This window comes from Balaenoptera acutorostrata, chromosome 5, assembly GCF_949987535.1.
Source record: "Balaenoptera acutorostrata chromosome 5, mBalAcu1.1, whole genome shotgun sequence".
NCBI classification, from domain to species: domain Eukaryota; kingdom Metazoa; phylum Chordata; class Mammalia; order Artiodactyla; family Balaenopteridae; genus Balaenoptera; species Balaenoptera acutorostrata.
Window position 1 is genome coordinate 35,457,686 of NC_080068.1, and position 20,595 is coordinate 35,478,280.

The 20,595-nt window shown below is 36.2% G+C and overlaps 1 protein-coding gene across 11 annotated transcripts in view; it reads left to right on the plus strand.

Annotated features, from left to right (window-relative positions):
• TRIM2 (tripartite motif containing 2) overlaps nucleotides 1-20,069 on the plus strand; it is a 120,166-nt gene extending 100,097 nt beyond the window's left edge. For 9 of the 11 annotated variants that reach the window (XM_007189427.2, XM_028168289.2, XM_007189428.2 and 6 more), the window contains 4 exons: nucleotides 4,190-4,370; nucleotides 5,417-5,487; nucleotides 9,935-10,075; nucleotides 15,650-20,069. In XM_007189427.2, coding sequence (XP_007189489.1) covers nucleotides 4,190-4,370; nucleotides 5,417-5,487; nucleotides 9,935-10,075; nucleotides 15,650-15,802 — 546 coding nt within the window. In that variant the 3' untranslated portion in view covers nucleotides 15,803-20,069. The remainder of the gene's footprint in view (nucleotides 1-4,189; nucleotides 4,371-5,416; nucleotides 5,488-9,934; nucleotides 10,076-15,649) is intronic. The other 2 variants (XM_007189426.2, XM_007189429.2) reach the window with 2 other exon arrangements.
• Nucleotides 20,070-20,595: the final 526 nt, after the last annotated feature.

Genomic DNA, 20,595 nt, shown 5'->3' on the forward strand with positions numbered 1-20,595 from the left:
TATGTAATTATTCACCCTCAGGTTGGAGCCTCTGTTTTGCATGGGGCAGCATGTTTTCAATCTAGGAGAATAAAAGCTGTCATCTCTAATTCTACCGTATTGCACAAGAATCTTCAATTGTCATTGATTTGTTTTGTCCCACTAGAGATTTGATGACTCTGTATGATGGCAATATACACAGAAAGTTCTTTTGCCTTTCTGCATTTCTAACTTCCTCCCCTTCTTTTCTGTTTTCATAATTGTATTTGTGGTAAGACATACCCAAATATGGCAGGTTTAACATCAATAGAATGAACACTCTTAAGCGACCTCTTGAAAATACCCTTTTAGTTTGGAGACAACTCATTTGTTCTGGTTTCATACCCTAGCAAAACTATGACCTGTCTTTTCAAATTTAGAAACTAACACTAAAATAGTTATTGAAACAGTTTTATATCTACTTTATTGAAATATTTTGTATCTAGTACATTAAATTGAAACAAAGGTTTTATATTTAAGAGAGAAGGGTTTCCTAAATTAAGCATTTTTCATTCAGTGGTTCAGTGTTCTAAATGTAATAGGCTTTCTTCTTGGAAGAACTGGATTCTGATAGTTGGAATACTGTTGGTAACAATTGGAATAAACACGAAAGAACACTCATGCCCCCTAGAGGACTGGGGGAATGGATATGGTGTAGTTTCATCATATTCCCTTTTTTTAATAGATACTGATCAAAACCCAAAGGGTAAAAGGATAGCAAGTGAAAACACTTTTGTAGTTTAATGGGATTTCCTCCAAGTCTGATGACTATGACCATAAACAGAGAGAGACTTATTTTCTTCTTCAGTGGAATTTAGTAAAATTAAACAGGTGCTCAGAAAGACAAACTTTTAACACAAATGTGGATTCTCTGTATTTATTCCTAGTAGTTCTAGGGATATAATTTCTTATCTGCTTTTCTTTCTTTTACTCACCAACTTCTTAGCCCTGATTTTCATTCCTCTCTGCCTCGAATTTTTTCCTTTCCATCTTCCCTCCATCTAGGAAACTTTTGTGACCCCAGAACAGATACAGAGACCCCTGGCCACCACATATTCTAAAATATCTCATCTCTTCCCTCTTCAATTTAAGGACCTATTTGTTGAGTTAAATACTTTCATTTAACTTTTCCAAAGCCAGGGTCTAAAATATCCTTGCTTATTGTTCTGTTTAAGATGGCGGACACATTGTCAGGACACATTGTCTTATTCCACTTGGTAGAATCTAGTGCAGCTAAAGGGGGAGTGATGAAAGGAAATGGAAGGAAAAGAGGTTTTGGTTCAACATTTAAGTTTCTTCTTTTAGACATGCACTAGTTCTCATTATATAGTAGAATGACACTGGCCCCTTATTTTCTGTTTTTATGCTACATAGTTATCATCCACTTGGTATTACATGGCTGAGTCATTCTAAGTAACAAACACTGTTCATAATATTAGGTAGTGATAATATTCTTGTTAATACTCAAGAGCTTCCTCTCTTCCTTTTGATCTCTACTGACATATCTACCATCTGACATGAAAGAAAGTATATAATATTTTTTGCAAGCTATTATGTTATAGTCTCTGATCTTTGGGCTAGATCGCAAAATCAGAATTAAATTAACCAACAGATTCCCTTGCAAGAATGCCAGTGTTTCCTTCCTAAGTAAATGTACCTCTTTATTCTAAAGAGATCAAATCTGAATCTCAGTCATTTATAAACTTACAAGATCCTACAAAGTCTGAACCTCCACTGTGGAAAGGTCCCCCTCCCTCTCCCCATACTCTCTCTGCACGTATCTTCATGTGTTTGGGGGAAAGAAGATAATCCTGCCAGTCAAGTATAATGTCAGCTGGATAGGGTGGGAGAGAAGGAGATCGTGCTTGACCGTCTCCTTTATCCTTCAGAATCTGCACGACCCAGGAGGTAAATAGCATAGCTGCCAGTTTATAGATGAGGAAACTGAGGTTCAAACTGGTGAAAGAAAGGATGAATCTTGCTCTGAAATTTTGATCCTGGTCGACTGGACTAACTGTGGTGTCATAAAAGTAATTAGGAAATCAGGAGGTGCTAGTTTGGAGTTTCTTTTTTATCTTTTTTTTTTTGGTTTTTTGGTTTGACATTGGTTGAGTTTGAGGTGATAACCTGTAAAATAGGCCATGACTAAAGATATGGATTTGAGACTCTTACACATGGAGGTGAAAGTTGATGCCATAGCATAAATGAGATTTTAGAAGTGTGTAGAGTTGCACTGTCCAATATGGTAGCCACAAGCCACATGTGGATACTGAGTTCTTGAAAGGGGGCTGGTCTGAATTGAGATGTGCCATGAGTGTAAAATACACACTGGATTTCAAAGACTTAGTCCCCCAAAAAGAATGTAAAATAGCTCATTAATAATTTTTATACTGACTACATATTGAAATGGTACCTTTTGGTTATATTGGGTTAAATAAATATATAACTAAAATGAATTTTCCCTGTTTCTTTTTCTCTTTTTGATGTGGCTACTAGCAAACTTTAAGTTACATATGTAGCTTATATTACATTCCTATCAGACAGCATTAACAGAGAGAGGGAAAATAAGGGGACTAAAACAGAACCTTTGAGAATGTAATTTTTTTTAGGGTTTAAATTTTTAAGTTAAAAAGTAACAATGCAAATAGATTTTTCAAATAGGCCTACAGAGAAGTATAAAATAAGAGTTTTTCCTATCATCACTAATATCACTTTGGGAGATAGAAACACTATTTGGTTTCTTACTTTCTCTTCCAGGAATATGTATACATACAAACACATCTTTAATACAGATGGGCTCAGACTACACACTGTTCTGTACCTTGCTTTGTTCAGTAACATATCTGAAGGTCCTTCATAAAAGCACAGAGAGATCTGCTTCGCCCTGACCTTTTCCATCCTGGTGCCGGGGAGGACCGCGGTTCTTGCCGTCCCTGCCACCTCCCAGTCCCTCTTGCCCACCGCTCCCTCGCCTTGGTTGCTCCTTCTCCTTCCTTGACCTGTCTCATCAGGTCGTTGTTCCACATGGCTTCTGAGATAGCCTACTGAATTCTCCCAAATCTACCAAATTGAACATTTGACACCAGTCACTTTAAAAACGTCACGGTAGACAGTGCAACTGAGATGTTGTAGAGGGTAGGCGCTGTGTCTAACTCATCTTTGTCTACCAGGTGCCATGTAGTGGGTGCTCTATCAGTGTTTGTAGAATTAGTGAATAAATGGGTGAATGAGTAAAGTACTACTTTATAAATACTCTAGAAAATGGAGGTAGAAAAGTAAAGGTATAAGACATGTATCTTGCAACAAACAGACATTTATATACAAACTATAGTCTAGTCAGAAAAATGAGTAAGATTTTAAATGCATATGGTATATGTTTAATAGAAATCTAATGCTTTTCTGTCATTTTAAAATACTGTGAAAACTGGAACCAATCATCATTATTACCCTGTAACAATGCTAGACTTTGGAAGTTAATATATTGAACAAATATTTGTTGAGTACCTGTTAGGCACCAAGAAGTGTGCTAGGCTCTGAGTACACAGTGCTGGATAAAACAGGCATGATTCCCACCCGTGTGGAACTTAATTGTAGTAAAGTTCAATGGCAGATGCCTCGCAATTTCGATATTAATTACGCCATATAATAATGACAGTGACTCCTTCCCTTTAATGACTGCTTAACATGTGCTATGCTCTACACTAAACACTTTACCTACTTTATTTTACTTAATACATATTCCAGAAATATCAATGGAAGTGACTGAAGTCATTTTTTGACATTTTTAATATATAAGGAATCTGAATCTTAAGGAAATTAAATCCATTTGTGCTATATATCAGGTGTGTCTGAAGCAAGTGACAGGTGTGGGACGTCTTCCTACTCCTCACCCGGTGATCTCTTGCTATACCACACTGCCTCTTTACAAGGGAACTGTGGCCCTAGTTAAGGAGATTCTAGAACATTTTTGGTAGTGATTCCTTAAAAAAATGATTTCCTATAAATATCGGTAACAGATAATGGATGTGACAAAGACAGTTTTCCAAGACAGACACTCATTGTGGCCCTGTGCACCTCTGTTTGAACAGTCAAGTAAATGTTTGCCGACACCAGTGTCTGTCTTCATGTTCTGTAGTGCTTTCAACTTCATTTCTGCACTTGTTTCTAACAGACAAAAATCGGATCAGGAAAGTTGATGGGGCCCAAAGGAGTTTCTGTGGACCGCAATGGGCACATCATCGTGGTGGATAACAAGGCGTGCTGCGTGTTTATCTTCCAGCCAAACGGGAAAATAGTCACCAGGTTTGGTAGCCGAGGAAATGGGGACAGGCAGTTTGCAGGTACACTCGATGGTAATATGTAAACCCCCTTTTCTATGCCTCTTCTGCTCACATTTGCATGATGTTGGAGCATGTTGAAGACGCCTCATCCCCAGAGTTTTTGCTGGCTTTGGGAAAGATACTGGGGATGGAAACTAAGCGAAAGCGTGGTTAGATGCTGCTCAATGACTCCGCCCACAGTAAGTTCAACTGCAGCCCATGTGTGGCTTTTATTGGTGGCAGTTTACAACTCAGAAGTCTAACTTTCGAATATTAACATTAAATAAAATATAAGCTTTAATAAAATATTTTTTAAATAAAAATCTTTGAGGAACCATGGAGAACCTCCTGGTTCCACCTAGCTTTATTTAAAGAGCTTCTGAATGAGAGTACTTTTCACCTGTCTAGGTGATTATAAGAGAGCAGGAGTTTAGAATATTTGCTAAGCACAGGAAGGGCGGTCTCTTTTCCTTCTTTTTCTGGTGTGCCACTTTGCAATCACTTCCTTTTTTACATCTGCAAGAAGAGGCTGAAAACAGTTGATTAATTTTCTTTTGGAAAGGATGCTTTTGGCAATTCACGTTAATTTGCATAACCTTTCTTTTATGCTTTGTCTCCAGTTCTGCCAGGTTCTGAATGTCACCCAAAATTATAAAGTGTGGGTTTCTGCTCTACTTGAAAAAAATGTTACATATTGGTGCTAAGAGTTACCATGTCTCTCCTCAGTGAGAGCTGAGGGTCCTATGTGACTATCAGGGAAGCTGGCAGATGTGACTTTCAGATGGTGGTGCGGAGAATGAATCCTGTTGCTTATTGTTCATTCCACTTCATGAGGGCTGCTGGAACTCTTAGCTTGATCTGGAAGAAGGCAGAGTAGACAGTCACAAGTGTAGAATGCTATCGAATTCATGTTATCTGGAGCCAGAGGTCAGGCTGAATGACCTTTCAAGGACTGAGTTTACGATTCTTTGTTCTTTCTTAAATAACTAAGTTAATATATGAAGTTTCGTAACTACTGTGTTGTTGTAATCATTTTAGTTGTTATGGTCATCACATATTTTTTCCTATCTTTATTTCAGGTCCCCATTTCGCAGCTGTAAATAGCAATAATGAGATTATTGTTACAGATTTCCATAATCATTCTGTCAAGGTACCATAAACACATCAATTGTTGTTAACTTTTAACTGCTTTTATTGAGGACTCAGTCTGGGAGAAAACATAACACTCATATATACACACAGAACCTAGGGGAGGTAGCCGAAAAGAGTAGATTTTTGTTTCTCCTTAAAGATGCGGGTTTTAATTTGGACATACAGACTTTGGCGAGTCAGAAAAGTGAACAAAATATGGTGGCAATAAGTTTCTTAATTTGAAACTGGTGTAAATGGAGATAACTTGAAAATGAAATTCAAAAAAGCAATTGCTTGAACTTAGAGAGGCAGAACTTTCTGAAGCTTAACGTTTCGTGGCTATTCAGTAAATTAAAATGGATCACTTTTTTCAATTTTCTGCATTATAAGACCTTTCAAACAAAATTAGATATCAGGACTCTGCTACAGCCACAGATGTGGGGAGGGAAATAGCCCTGGCATGCATTCATGTAGTGTATTTCATACATCTTAGAATCCTTTCACACGCTTGGTGTTCCTGAGAAAACAACTCTCACCCCCTCTCCCAAATCGAGTAGTACATCTTTCTTACTAGGTAGAGGAGAGAAGAGAGATTTGACCTTTATTATGAGCAAACCAGGAAATACTAAAGTGATTGAAAACCAATGTCTCACTTACTGAAAAGAGAAAATGTTTAATAACATTCTAGACCAAGCTTCTCAAAGTGTGATGTGTGTCCCATTGAAGGGGAGGCCAGGTGGTCCTGGGCAGTGCACTGGAAGACATTTTTCTTTTAAGAGTTGTGTATATATTTTTAGAGTTACCTTCTGTTTACATCAAGTCATACTGGTTTGCACTTATAGAAGTGATATAAAGCTTTCCTTGTAAGGAAATTCATTTAAATTTTTTAAAGTGAGGCATTTCAAATGTGAGGGAGGATAAGAAAACAGCAGAGGTGGTAGGCCAGTGACTAAAGTTTGCACTTAGAGACAACCATTGAGCAACCAAACTCTAAAAACAATTTGCCATTGTTGACAGCTAGAATAGCTAGATGGGGATAGGATTTTAACGCCCTAAGGTACTCTCTCTTCACTGCTTCGTTTCCCCAGCTCTTCCTGGAAGAAGGTACTTTTAACCTGAGTAAATGGAAAGGCCTTGAGCTTTTGAGATGGGTGTCAAGTCCCTGTGCAAAGAGGAGAGCACAGTGGGCCATGGTGACGGGGCAGGATGAGGGGAAATGGTGCCCGCTGCTGCTTACTTGTAAGGCTGCTTCCTGCTGTGTAGTCTCTCCAGAGTTGCTACCATAGTGGTGGGGCTCCATCCCCATCTCCCCCACTTCCCTCAATGCCCAGCCTTGGCAAAAGGGAGAGGACAGTGGGAAAATCTTTGGAGGAGGAGAGAAACAGAGAGCAAAGAGGCAGCAGGGCCTGGGCTTGTGAGGGTCCTCCCAGGGGGCTGTAACAGTCCTGTGTGATGAGCATAACTATAAAAGGATAACTTGACTATTATTACGCTTCCTGCCCTTCACTCTCTTTATAGAGGAATCCTTCATTTAACTGTAGCGCATTCAACGAGAAGAAAATGCATATAGATCTTAACAGTGTCAAAGGCCAGCAAAGCCTGGCATAGGTGCTGCCCACCCCCACTAGAAGACAGTGACGTTAATCAGGTTGCTCTTTTCTACTAAGCACACCTGTGGCCTCCGAGCCTTCCCCGTCCCCACGCCCCAGGCAGCTCTCTGAACCAACTAGTGTTGGTAAGTGGGAGGGCTCCTGTTTACCAGCCCTGACGGGTGCTGGAGGAGGAAATAAAACATATGTGAGTGACCAGACTGCAAGGCAGGAGCAATGAATGACTTTTAAAAAATAGGTACATATAAAGTTCTGTAGATATCCAGAAGAAAATACATGTCCGTTGCTAAGATCGTCAGGGAAGACTTCCAAGTGGAGGTGGTATTGAGGTGAGCAGAATTTTGAAATCAGAAAAGGATTATCGTCTGACTTATAAAAACGTGCTATAAAAATTTGTTATCAAAAAGCAAAGCTATAAAAGATTTCAGCTCATACTTCTGCCTCTTAATATGTTTTCATCTGAATAATTTATAAATAATGGAATGACATTTTTAGATGGGAAAAATAGAAAATATGTGACATCATTATTAAGATTATGAAAACACTTTAAGTTTTCAGTAGTGTAGAGGTAATTTAGTTATTTAAACTCAATTTTCCTCTTATTTAGAGGGAAAAAAAACCAGTCATTTTGTTTTTTCTCTTTTCTTTGACAGTTGTTGCCATATAGCTTTTATGGAATAGTTGGGCTTTTGTTTCCTATATAACACAGGGCAGTTAACAAGAGTTCTAGTATTCAAGTCACTTCCCTGTTGGTAAATGTAAAAACCAGACCTATAGGTCAGGGCTAATGAGTGGGCTAGTTAGTTCTTTAGCTACCTTCACTTTATACCTTTTTCTCATTGCAAAACAGTTAAGACTAAATTTGGCCTTCTCCATTATTTCAAAATGGAGCAGAAGCACGTAAGCTGTTTGAACTACGCCAAGGAAAACATACTAACTCAGAAAGATAAACACAAACAAAAAAATTATTTGTACAACTTCTTTTTTCATATTTATTTTGTATTGGAGTACAGTTGATTTACAACGTTGTGTTTTCAGGTATACAACAAACTGATTTGGTTATACATGTATGTATATATATATATCTATTCTTTTTCAGATTCTTTTCCCACTTAGGTTATTACAGAATATTTAGTAGAGTTCCCTGTGCTATAGAGTAGGTCCTTGTCGATTGTCTATTTTGTTTACAGTAGTGTGTACATATTAATTCCAAACTCCTAATTTATCCCTCCCCCATACAACTTAATAAGGGAAAGATCAGAGAATAATGGGTCGTGTCCTCGCCGGCATATAAACACTCCTTTTGGTCTTTAAAACTAGAATGTTTATGTGAAGGAGATAAAAAGAGTCAGGAAAGATTTTAAATGATATCTTAGGAAAAGCTGGCTCCTGTCTCTGTCCTTTCCAAAGAATCAAAGAGGTAGCTTACTTACTTGGCAAGTATGTAATTAATTCAGGAAGTGGTCATGACTTTTTTTTACCTTAAAGAAAGTTTAGGCTTTAGAGATGGAAGTGTCTCACTTTCCCATCATAAGAAACTAAAAGAGGGACTTCCCTGGTGGTCCAGTGGTTAAGACTCCACGCTTCTGCTGCAGGGCATGTGGGTTCGATCCCTGGTCAGGAAACTAAGATCCCGCATGCTGTGTGGTGCGGTGGAAAAAACCCCAAAAACAAAAAAACAAAAAGACAAAAAAAAGCTAAAAGAAATAGCATCATTTTAATCTTTTATAACCACAGAGATGGCAATAGGAGAATCTCTAAAAGGTCCTGAGATCGTCTTCAGATTAGATCTGTGCTCAGATATAGTGACCTCTCTCAGGTCCATATTTTAGGAACCTTATCCTCGTGGGCGCCTTGTATGTAACACTTTCTGATTCGTTAATGAGTACTTCTACACGTGTTGCATGATAATGGAAGCTTAAAATAATTCCTGACGTTTCAAAGTATCACCAGAATCATCGAGATAAAATCATACTTACTATAGTCTTATCATTAAACACATATTAAAATTTTAATTCTCTCAAGGTTAGTAATCTGAGTAATCTGCAGTTGATACATATACAGTAACACTCTATTAATAAGAATATTTAATTAACTACAACAGCCCAGTGCTTGACCGTATCAGATATTAGAGAATTTGAGAGTTCTTAAGAGTTCTGTTTAGCCCCAACTTCTGTCAGCCTCCCTCTCTCATGGGCTCTATTCATCAAAGCCTTTGGGTCGTATAAACTCTCTATTCTAACTAAAATATATTCTGAGAAAATCTATTTTAAAAAGCCCTTTACTTATTCCTCACCTGCTGCCATCACACACACATACACGCACACACGCACTCACTCACTCGATGAATTTTCCTTATTATAAATGCGTGGTCCAGCCTACCACCCTTTCTTGTTCTGTTGACTTAGTAGAATGGTAGTAAATCCTGAGTATCTGGCTTAACAAAAAGCTCTTACTTTCTGATTCAACTTTGAGTGATCATCCATCCTGTTAGAAGTACAATGCCTGTTCTTGAAATTAGCTGTTAATTTAAACGCAGAAAGAATAATGTTGGAAATTACAGCTCTACTTACTCGTATTAGCTTATGTTTGTATATATTTTATAATTTATAACAAAAGTCTTTTCACATAGCAATATAACCAGATATAAGCTAGAAAAAGAAGTGGTTAACAAATGCTAAATCAGATTTAGACAGTAAATTGGGGAACCACAAGTGAATGGAGGTCTCTAGCTTGTAGACTTCCCCCTCTTTTTTAAGAATGTCTTAAATAACCTGCTCAGATATTTTTAAAAGCCATAATGTTTGCTTAACTATTTTAATTTAAAATAAAATAATCTTAAAATATTTCATGCAGGTGTTTAATCAGGAAGGAGAATTCATGTTGAAGTTTGGCTCAAATGGAGAAGGAAATGGGCAGTTTAATGCTCCAACGGGTGTAGCAGTGGATTCAAATGGAAACATCATTGTAGCAGACTGGGGAAACAGCAGGATCCAGGTAGATTAAAATACGGATTTATTTGTTTAGAGTGATTGGTGTTTGTTGAAAGTGGAGAATCATCTGTACCCCAGACTGGAATGTTTTCCATTTGTTCATTGGTTAGGTAATTAGACTGTAAATAATCAAACTAGAGAAGGTGGAGTAGAAAAAAGTCAACATATTACCGGAGTGAAACCCTCTAAATCAGGGATTTTTAGTGTGTATCCCACACACCCCAAAAGCGTCTGTAGCTAGAATTTAAGCGATCCACTGAACAAAAATATTACATCATTATTTTTACTAACTTCTAACTGAAAATTATAATTTCCTTTAATTATGAATATAGGCAATAATCACAGTACTTATAGTAATACCTATAACTTTGTCACCAAGAGAAATTACAGAAATTTTCGTATTACAATTGTAGACATCTCAAATTATCATTTATACTGATCACTACTTAAAAATTACAGTCATCATTAGACCTATCGTTGTTCCTTGTTATTTAATGTGTTAATTTAAAAAGCACACATATTACTATATCACAGTTCTGTAGCACTTTGATAACTCTATTTTAATATAATTGTTTTCCTTTATAATCCCATGTATTTTGTCTTATGCATTTAAAAACATTATTTTGCTAAATAACCCATGAGTCAAAGAGGAGGTCTCAAGGAAAATTTAAAAATATATTGGACTGAATGAAAATGCAAATATTGCATATCAGAGTTTGTGGAATGCAGCTAAAACATTGCCAAGAGGGAATTCTTTTCCCCCAGCTCTATTGAGATGTAATTGACATAGAACATTGTATAAGTTTAAGGTATACAGCATGTTGATTTGATACACTTATATATTTCAAAATCACATCACATAATTACCATTTCTTTTTTTGTGGTAAGAACACTTAGATGTACTCTCTTAGCAACTTTCCAGTACATAACACAGTATTATCACTGTAATCAGCACCCTGCGCATTAGATCCCCAGGACGTATTCATCTTCTAACTGGAAGTTTGTGCACTTTGACCAATTTCTCCCCTATCCCTACCCTCTGGTAACCACCATTCTACCTGCAAGGGAAACTAATAACACTAAATGCTTACATTAGAAAAGAAAATATGTCTCTAATCAAGAACCCAAGCTCCCACCTCAAGAAGCTAGAAGAAGAAGAGCAAAAACTGAAAGCAAGCTGAAGGAAGGAAATAGTGAAGGTAGTATCAGAAATCATTTGCATTCAAGAGGAAATCAATGAAACAGTTATTCTTTGAAAAGATCAGTAAAGCTAACAAACCTCTAGCAAGACCGACAAAGAAAAAAAGACAGAAAATGCTAGTATCACTACAGACCCTGCAGACATCAAAAAAATAGTAAGGAATTCTGTGAACAACTCTACACGCATCAATTTGGCAACTTAGATGAAATGGACCAATTTCTCAAAAAGTACAAACTCCTCAACTCACCCAATATAAAGTAAATAATTTGAATAGCTCTACAGCTATTAAGGAAATTTAGTTCATAATTTTAAAACTCCCCCAAAGGAAATCTCCAGACTCAGAAAGTTTCACTGGAGAATTCTACCAAATATTTAAAGAAGAGTTAGCACCAGTTCAGTTTCTTCTAGAAAATAGAAGACAGGGGAACACTTTACAATTCACTTTCCAACTCAGCTTCTGATACCATGATACCAAAATCAGACTAAGACAGTACAAAAAAGAAACGTACAGACCATATTCCTCATGAATGTAGATGAGGAATATTTTAATATTCCTTAAAATGTTAGGAAACAGAATTCAACAATATGTGAAAATCTTTCCACGGCCAAGTGGGGTTTTTTCCAAGAACGCAAGGCTGATTCAGTATTTAAAAATCAATGTAATAAAGGAAGAATTAAAAAAAAAAATCAATGTAAGCCACCCCGTTAAAAGGCCAAGGAATAAAAATAATATGATCATATCAATTTATGCAGAAAAAACCATTTGATAAGATTCAATACCTATTCGTGATTTTAAAATCTCAGAAAACTAGGAATATACAGGAACTTTCTCAATTTGATAAAGAATGTCTATGAAAACCTACTGCTAACACCATACTTAATGGTGAAAGAATGAAAACTTTTCCTCTAAGATCAGGAGCAAGGCAAGGATGTTTGCTCTCACCATTCTTAATCAACATTAGTGCTGGAAGTTCCAACCAATACAATAAGGAAAGAAAGGGAAATAATAAGATTACAAATTAGAAAGAAAGAAAGAAACTCTCCCTATTTGGAGAGAGCATGACTGTTTACATAAAAAAATATCAAGGAATCTACAAAACAGTTCTTAGAACTAATAAGAGAGTTCAGCAGGGTCATAGGATACAAGATCAGCATACAAAACTCAATTGTATTTCTATATAGTAGCAACGAACACATGGAAACCAAAATTTTAAATACAGTACCACTTAAAATTGCTGAAAACCTGGAAATATCTAGATATAATAACAAAGCATGTCTAGTGTGTGTATCTGAAAGCTCACATGCTAATGAAAAAAAGAAAAGAAGATCTCAATAAGTGGAGAGACATACTGTGTTCATGGATTGCAAGACTCAAGAAAAAAGTCTGTTCTCCCCAAATTGACATACAGGTTTAACGCAAAATCCCAGCAGGAATTCTTGTAGATATACACAAGATTATTTTAAAATGTATGTGGAAAAGTAAAGGGACTAGAATAGCTAAAACAATTTTGAAAAAGGAGAGAAGAATCCCTCTACCTGAGTTCATGACTTGTTATATAGCTACTCTATAGCAGCAGTAATCAAGACTGGGTGGTATTAACGGAGGGATAGGCACATAGGTCAAGGGAACAGCATAGAGAATCCAGAAATAGACCCACATGTGTGCAGCCAACTGACTTTTTGACAAAGGTACAAAAGCAATTTAATGGAGGAATGGTAACCTTTTCAACAAAAGGTGCTAGAACAATTAAGATCTCCATAAAGGAAAGAAAATGAACCTCATCTTATGTAAAAGTTAACTCAAAAAAGATTATAGATTTAAATGAAAAGTGTAAAACTATAAAACTTTTAGAAGATTCTAAGAGAAAATCTTTGGGACATATGGCTTGCTAAAGAATATTTAGACATAATACTGAGAGTATGATCCATAAAAAAACAAAATCAATAAACTGGACTTTATCAAAATTAAAAACTTTTGTTCAATGAAAGACTCTGTTAAGAGGATAAAAAGATAAGCAACAAACTGGTAGAAAATATTTATAAACCACACTATCTGACAGAGGACTTATTCCTGGAATATATAATGATTTTCAGAATTCAACATAAAAGAACCAAACAGTCCAATTAGAAAATGGGCAAAAGACATGAAGAGAAGTTTCACTGAAGAGGTTATAAACATGAAAAGATGTTCTATATCACTAGACATTAGGGAAGTGCAGATTAAGACCATGATGAGATATTACTACACACTTATTAGAATAGCTAAAATTAAAAATGTTGATAATACCAAATGCTGGTGAGCATGCAGAAAAACTAGATTTCTCATACATTGCTAGTGTGAATGTAAAATGACAGTCAGCCTTGAAAATAGTTTGCCAGGTTCTTAAAAAATTAAGCATACACTTACCATATAACTCAGTAATTGCACTCCTGGGTATTTATCCCAGAGAAATGAGAACTTATGTCCACAGAAAAACCTCTACATTGTTGTTCATAGAAACTTTATTTGTTATAGCCAAAAACTGAAAATAACCAAGATGTCTTTCAGTAGGTTAATGGCTAAACAAACTGGTATATCCACACTATGGAATAATACTCAGCAGTAAAAAGGAACAGAGTGATGATACCCTCAACAACTTAGATGCATGTCAAGGGCATCATGTTGAGTGAAAAAAAGCCACTTTCAAAAGATCACATGCTGTATGATTCCATTTAGGTAACATTCTAAAAATGACAAAATTATAGAGAAGGAAAACATAGTGGTTGGCAAGAGTTAGAGATGGTGGGAGAAGGGGAGTGGGTGTGACTATAAAGAGGCAGCATGAGGCAGATCTTTGTGATGATGGAATAGTTCTGTATGTTGGTTGCAGTGGCTACATTAATCTATACTTGTGATAAAATGTACAACTATACACACACATTCCAATGTCAGTTTGCTGGGTTTAATATTGTACTACAGGTATAGAAGATGTAACCATTGGGAGGAACTGGATGAAGGGTACGCAGAATCTCTCTGTACTATCTTTGCAACTTTCTTATGAATCTATAACTATTTCAAAATAAAAAGTGAACCAAAAAAGAGAGTAACAATAATTAATTCAAATATGTTTCCATGCTTTAGGAATAATGGTATCTTGAATGGCATTTGGCATTTTGATTGGATATAAATAATAATAAAACTGGTTACATTCTGGAAAAAACCCATTAAAACACTATTTTGAGATGGGCTCTATAGTCTTTGTCAGACTACCAGAGGGGACCGTGACACAAAATTTTGATTTTCCTCTAAATTAAGAGCAAAGCTTTTCAGTCCTCACTGAAGAAACACTTTTCTTTTCTCCCATGTCTCTTGTGTAGTCACCTGCATGGATCTAAACATGCATTTACAGACAGGGCAATTCATCCTCGCCTGTGTGGGTCTGTGCAGTGCACCTGGGACCACAGGGTGCTCTGGGTAAATCTAGGAGCATTCTGATGTTACTGTGAGGACAGCAGCTGAGCAGTTGAATCTGATATAGGTATCCACTTCTCAGGAAAAGGGTTGAGACTTTAAATGTAATACTGTATGCTTTAATTTCTCTAGTATATTTATCTTGCTTAATTATCCCAGTGGACCTCCTACATTTTAAAGAGGCGTCTATATCTGATGGGAAGCCGGAAGCAGACAGGGAACGAAGTTCACAGAGCAGTTCTGTATAGGACCACAGATGCTAAGCTGTTTATATTGTGGCCCTCATCACACCTGCCTTTTGAAACACCCTACGGGCCACCCAGAATGGTTGAAAGAAACCAGCCTGGGCCTGGGAAGGAGGAGTGTTCCTCTTATTTCCTCATAGCAGAAGCTTACAGACCAAAAAAGACCACTTTCTATCTAAATGTGCATGTTGAACCATTGACTTCGTATAACTTACTCTTTTCTGAAAAGGAAAAAAGTAATTTCTATTTTCTCGTTGCACATTGTGACTCAGGACATTCTTCTGTGGTCTAGTTGCTGATTTTTCTCTCTTATGATTGGGAATAAAAGAAGGATGTGAGGCTGGAAAGGGAAAAAGTGAAAGCTTAGAGTGAGAAATAAGGATGATTTATTCTTCAGGCAGCACCCAGGGCCATTCCCCTCACATGTGACCACTGTAAGAGTATAAGTGAGATCCTATGGCCAATGGCACATTCCTTGTCAGTGACTGTGGGGCATAGAGAGTGAGGGGAGGGAGAGCAAGGTAAGTGGAGGGAGGGGTTTTCTGTGATAGTGACCTGAACAAACCTGGGGGGTTGCACACGTGTTTCTGTATCAAAAACATTAACATCAAGGGTTGTCTAACCCCTATTTCATCGTACTACTGTAACTTTTCCTATTACACTCTGACTTTATATTTACAGGTTTTTGATGGAAGTGGATCGTTTTTGTCCTACATTAACACATCTGCTGACCCACTCTATGGCCCCCAAGGCCTGGCCCTAACTTCAGACGGCCACGTGGTGGTTGCAGACTCTGGAAACCACTGTTTCAAGGTGTATCGGTACTTACAGTAACAGTGGGCAACTGGACACCCCCTTACAAAGATCTTACACTATAAACTGGAATGGATTTCTCGACGCAAGACCAGATTATACTAGACTGTTCATGCTAGAAGGAATCATCGGTGAACTTTCCAAGGTTATTTCTGAATGTAACGATTTCCTTAAAAACTGCATATCTGATTTCCATAATCCACATTTAGGGTTGAAAAAAAAAGAAATCTCTTCTACTGAATCTATAAAAACTTCAGAGTTTTACACCTGTGAACTATGGCTTATAGGACAGGGATTTATGTAGTTAAACTAATTTTGCAAATCAAATAAGCATTAAAAAGCAACTAGAATATGTAAAGGTATTTGTTAATCCTGTGAGTGGTAGCTTTTGTGCAGAGCTTCCAAAAACAAAACAAAAACAAAATCTGTTATAGTTATATACTTTATTTAACCTCGGTCACAAGACCCAGGGGATCTTCTAACCTCACTTTTACAGTAGGTATTACCCTTGTGACATTTTTTTGGTTATCAGTAGCTACATATAAATTGCTTTGGGAAAAACGGAAACTGTCTTGCAAAATCCTCCCAGCTGGGATTAGCAAGCGTCTTGAGTTTAGCACTTAAAAAAATCAATGCAAATTTCCCATCCTTTCTGAGTTAGAGCGAAGATCTTCTTCATGTGTTCTTTTCATCTCTCTCCTGCTCACCTTGTATCAAAAAACAAAGTTCATTTTCAGGAAATCCTGAAATTCCTAATACTTTGAAAAGCATATTACACCGGCCCCGTTAACTCCAGATTAATGCACTGGAATGTAATCAAGAAAAAGTCAGTCACATTTTCTGTGCCACGTTCTCACATGTGTCTCTCCTCTTCCACTTCACGAATGCGAAAGCTTTACCTCCTGCAAAATGTCAGCACATGTAGTAGGACACCAGTATCCTAGGACAGAGAGCCATAAGCAGCCCTTTGGAGGACTGATGGTGTCAACCAAAGGCATGTGATTGATCAATGGTTTCCTTTTAGAAACAAGTGTTACCAAAGTTGTGTTATCTCAAAAGCATTACAGGTAAGGGCATGTTATGGTTATTTATCATTGTCTAATGACTAGTAGAGGCATTAAAGGACTATATATACATGATTAGGGTAGGGTAGAATGTATCATATATAGATATATATAGCTGAATCTTCGGTGTATTGAAATAGGCAGCACTCTGAAAGACAGAAGCATCTTCAGCACATTCCTTACTGCACAGTTTAAAGCCGTCCTAGTAGAGCAAGCCCTAAAGCAGATTTAATTTTTGCCATTTTCCAGGAATGCTTGTTATCGGCTGACTTTTAAGTCAGAAAATGGCCTTCTGTGCTTTCAAAAACAAAACAAAAAACAGGTCAAAAGAAAAAAAACTTGAACTTGAGTTACATTTAACTTTAAGTATAAATGCATTTTGAAAAATGTTGAGAATAATTTCGTCAATCTAATACTGTAAAATAAGATGTGGTCTATTTCCACTGTTTAATTTTCTCCTCAGTTCTACCAAACAGGATGTCATGTTTGGCATTTTCAATAATGACTTTGGGACCTTTTTCACTGAAAGCACCTTAGAACTGTACTATAACATTTCCCACATGTATAACTATATGAATGTGATGTTTCTTGCTTACTAATTTATAATTCAGCCATTCTCTTATACAGGACTTTTAAATTTAGAAGGGAAATCTTCCAATTATCTATCAAATTTATTATGCCCAAATCAACCTCTGAAAAAAATTTTTTTCAGGAAGATTTACATTTAGGTTTAGTATTTTTTTAGTTAGGTAGAATTTTCAAAATAATTGAGACTGTCCGTGATAAAGTTATATAAATCAATAACATTTTTAGAATGTTAAACTAAGACACTGTTTCCTAACGTCAGTGAAATAAGTCTTTGAATTTAAACATTCATATTTAATGAGCGCTTACTGGGTGCCAGAGGCTATTCTGGGCACTGGGGATAAAGTAATGGATAAAACAGACAAAAATCCCTGCCCCCTTGGAGCTTACACTCTAGTGAGGGAATTTCATTTTACCGTTTATTAACATTCTGCATAAAAGATAAGCTAGACCCTTGATAACTCCTGGAATGTTTAAAAGGAAACTTTTTAAATTGGTTAAATGAATTTCAGTTTATTTTCACAAGTAAAAATGGCTTCCTATGTAGATTCTGTCATAGGCCATTGATCTTAAGACTAGTTTACTTAAAGAGGTTTTTTTGCACATTTAAATTATACTTGTGAATTTAGAAATTAACCAGCCATCATACCATATGAGACTGGATATCTCGATAGTAGATTGAATACAAAGCTAATTTTTTTACATGTCAACATTGGAATGAAACTGGAATGAAAGAAGAGATACTTTGATTCAGACCTGTTCCACTGTCTGTTACTAAAACACATGCTATGGGCACTCCAGGAAACACTATATTTTCCCCAAAATATGTGTAATCATATATGTTAAAGTATAGATAACATTTCAAATTTGGATACATATGTGCATTTACTGTATTAGTAAGCATATTTTAGGGGGAAAAGTGCTGCTGCTAAGATACGAATAGACAAGATTTAAATGAAACTTTGTCACATTCTTTGAAAAATGGTTTCTAGTAAACTGAGAAGGATAGTAAAATAAGTGACTTTTTTTCTGGGCTACCATTATTGTTTGATTTCTCTTTGTCAAGTGTACAGAACCTGTCATACATTCACGATAAGTAGCACTGAAAAATTACCCATTCAGATTTCCCCTGGGCACTTATGGCAAAATGTTGCCAGTTAGAATGTAAAGGTAGGTGACCATGCATTCCCTCCCCGCTTATAGATATTAGTAACTGTATCTCTGACACAGACCTCCCCTGCTGGACACAGGGAGGTGGGTGGAGAGTCACTTCACCACCTAGAAACACATGAATAAAAAGCCTTTATGACTGTTAGCCATTTTTAAAAAAATGGTTCTTAGTATCTTGATCAAACTTTAATCTCTAGTAACTAAAGTCCCCAAGTTTCCTTCTTTTAATTTACTCTTTGACTAGATTTGAAACAAATAAATGCTAACAGGTCCATGCAACTAGAACACACTTGATTCTACTACTAAATATACAGGGTATGTCCTAATGGAGTTAACTGGAAAAGCAGTACGCTAGCAAGTGTCTATGGATCCTTAACACTGAAGGGTTCACATAAATGCTTTGGTAATACCTATTGAGTTAATTGGAGAAAATAGCAAATAAGCATCAGGTAATCTGCAGATTACTTCAGATGGGAAAAATCTTTATGTACATTTGGACTCTATCTTATCCTCCCTATTCACCAGCTTCTGAAAAAGGAGGAACATTTTTAGTATAATTTAAAAATAAGACATTTCCAGGTAGGATAAAATTGAAGTTATTTGCTGCAAACATTGTCTAATTTTGCTTAAAATCAGAAGTCGTAATACTGTTGCATTCTGTAAGTGTTGCAGGGTTTTAAACTTTACAATTATTTTAATATTTTTGATAACTAGGAATCTAGCATTGCCATAAAGGAAACGAAGTGCCCATCAAAAATTTGGTATAAATAAATAATTTTTTTGTTTTGTTTTAAATGACCGTAAGCTACAAATCATGATGTTAATCTTAAACTTTCTGAAGATGAATTGTGTGGCAGTGATTGTGTGGTCTGTTTGTGGAGAATGTATGAAAGCTATTAATATTCTAAAACAGATGAATAAATTGGCTATGTTGTTCCAATGAATGTACAGCACTTCCAGTAACTTTTGAAAGCAACACAGCCTTAAACTCAATGTTTTTGCTTTATGACATGGGAATGTTCTGTCATGAACAGAGTGTATTCTTAGAATTCTTTATATCATTCTTAATTCTATAGCCTTTCAATCCTATGTATGAGTATGAGGGGTTTTCACTTGCTTTTTTTTTTCTTTTTAAATTTTGTACATTCCACCTTTATAGGTCTGTTTCATATGTTTTGTGCATAGAACACTAAGTCTTGTGCTCTCTGACATTGATACTGATATATTCTCATCATTTGTTCTCTTATGAATCAAAATGCTGACTGCCTATTTGAAGAAAAGAATGAACGCTGTGCATCAAAGTGTTTGTATGTTCATAGCTACCTACGTACCGCAGTATTTTGGATGCTTTAGTCTACAATAAATCTTTAAATTAATTCTGTCTTGAAACATAGGAGAAACAAGATTCATGTGTATATCTTTACCATGCACAAAATCTCAAATCATCATAATAAAGTTTGTTTTCTCCATTTCCAGGGTGAATGTTTATTTATTTAAACATTTAAGCTATTTATTGTTCTCTTTCTTAGTGAAGGAATAAATGAAGGTATGTTCTAGAACATGTGGAAGATATCAATACCTCAACCAAACTGTTTATACTAGGGAGAAAAAGTTTAGTTAATGCGATTGTTTTCGTAATTTCTCTTTCTGATAATTTGTTGTTGATATACAGAAATGCAACAGATTTCTATATATTAATTTTGTACTCTGCAAATTTACTGAATTAATTTATTAGTTCTAATATTAATTAGATTCTAATAGATTTTGGTGGCATCTTGAGGATTTTCTATGTATAGTATCATGTCATCTGCAAACAGTGACAGTTTTAATTACTTCTTTCCAATTTGGATTCCTTTTATTCCTTTTTCTCCTCTGATTACTGTGGCCAGGGCTTCCAGTACTATGTTGAATAAGTGATCAGCGTGGGCATCCTTGTCTTGTTCCTGAGCTTAGAAGAAATGCCTTCAGCTTTTCATCGTGGAGTATGTTGAGTAT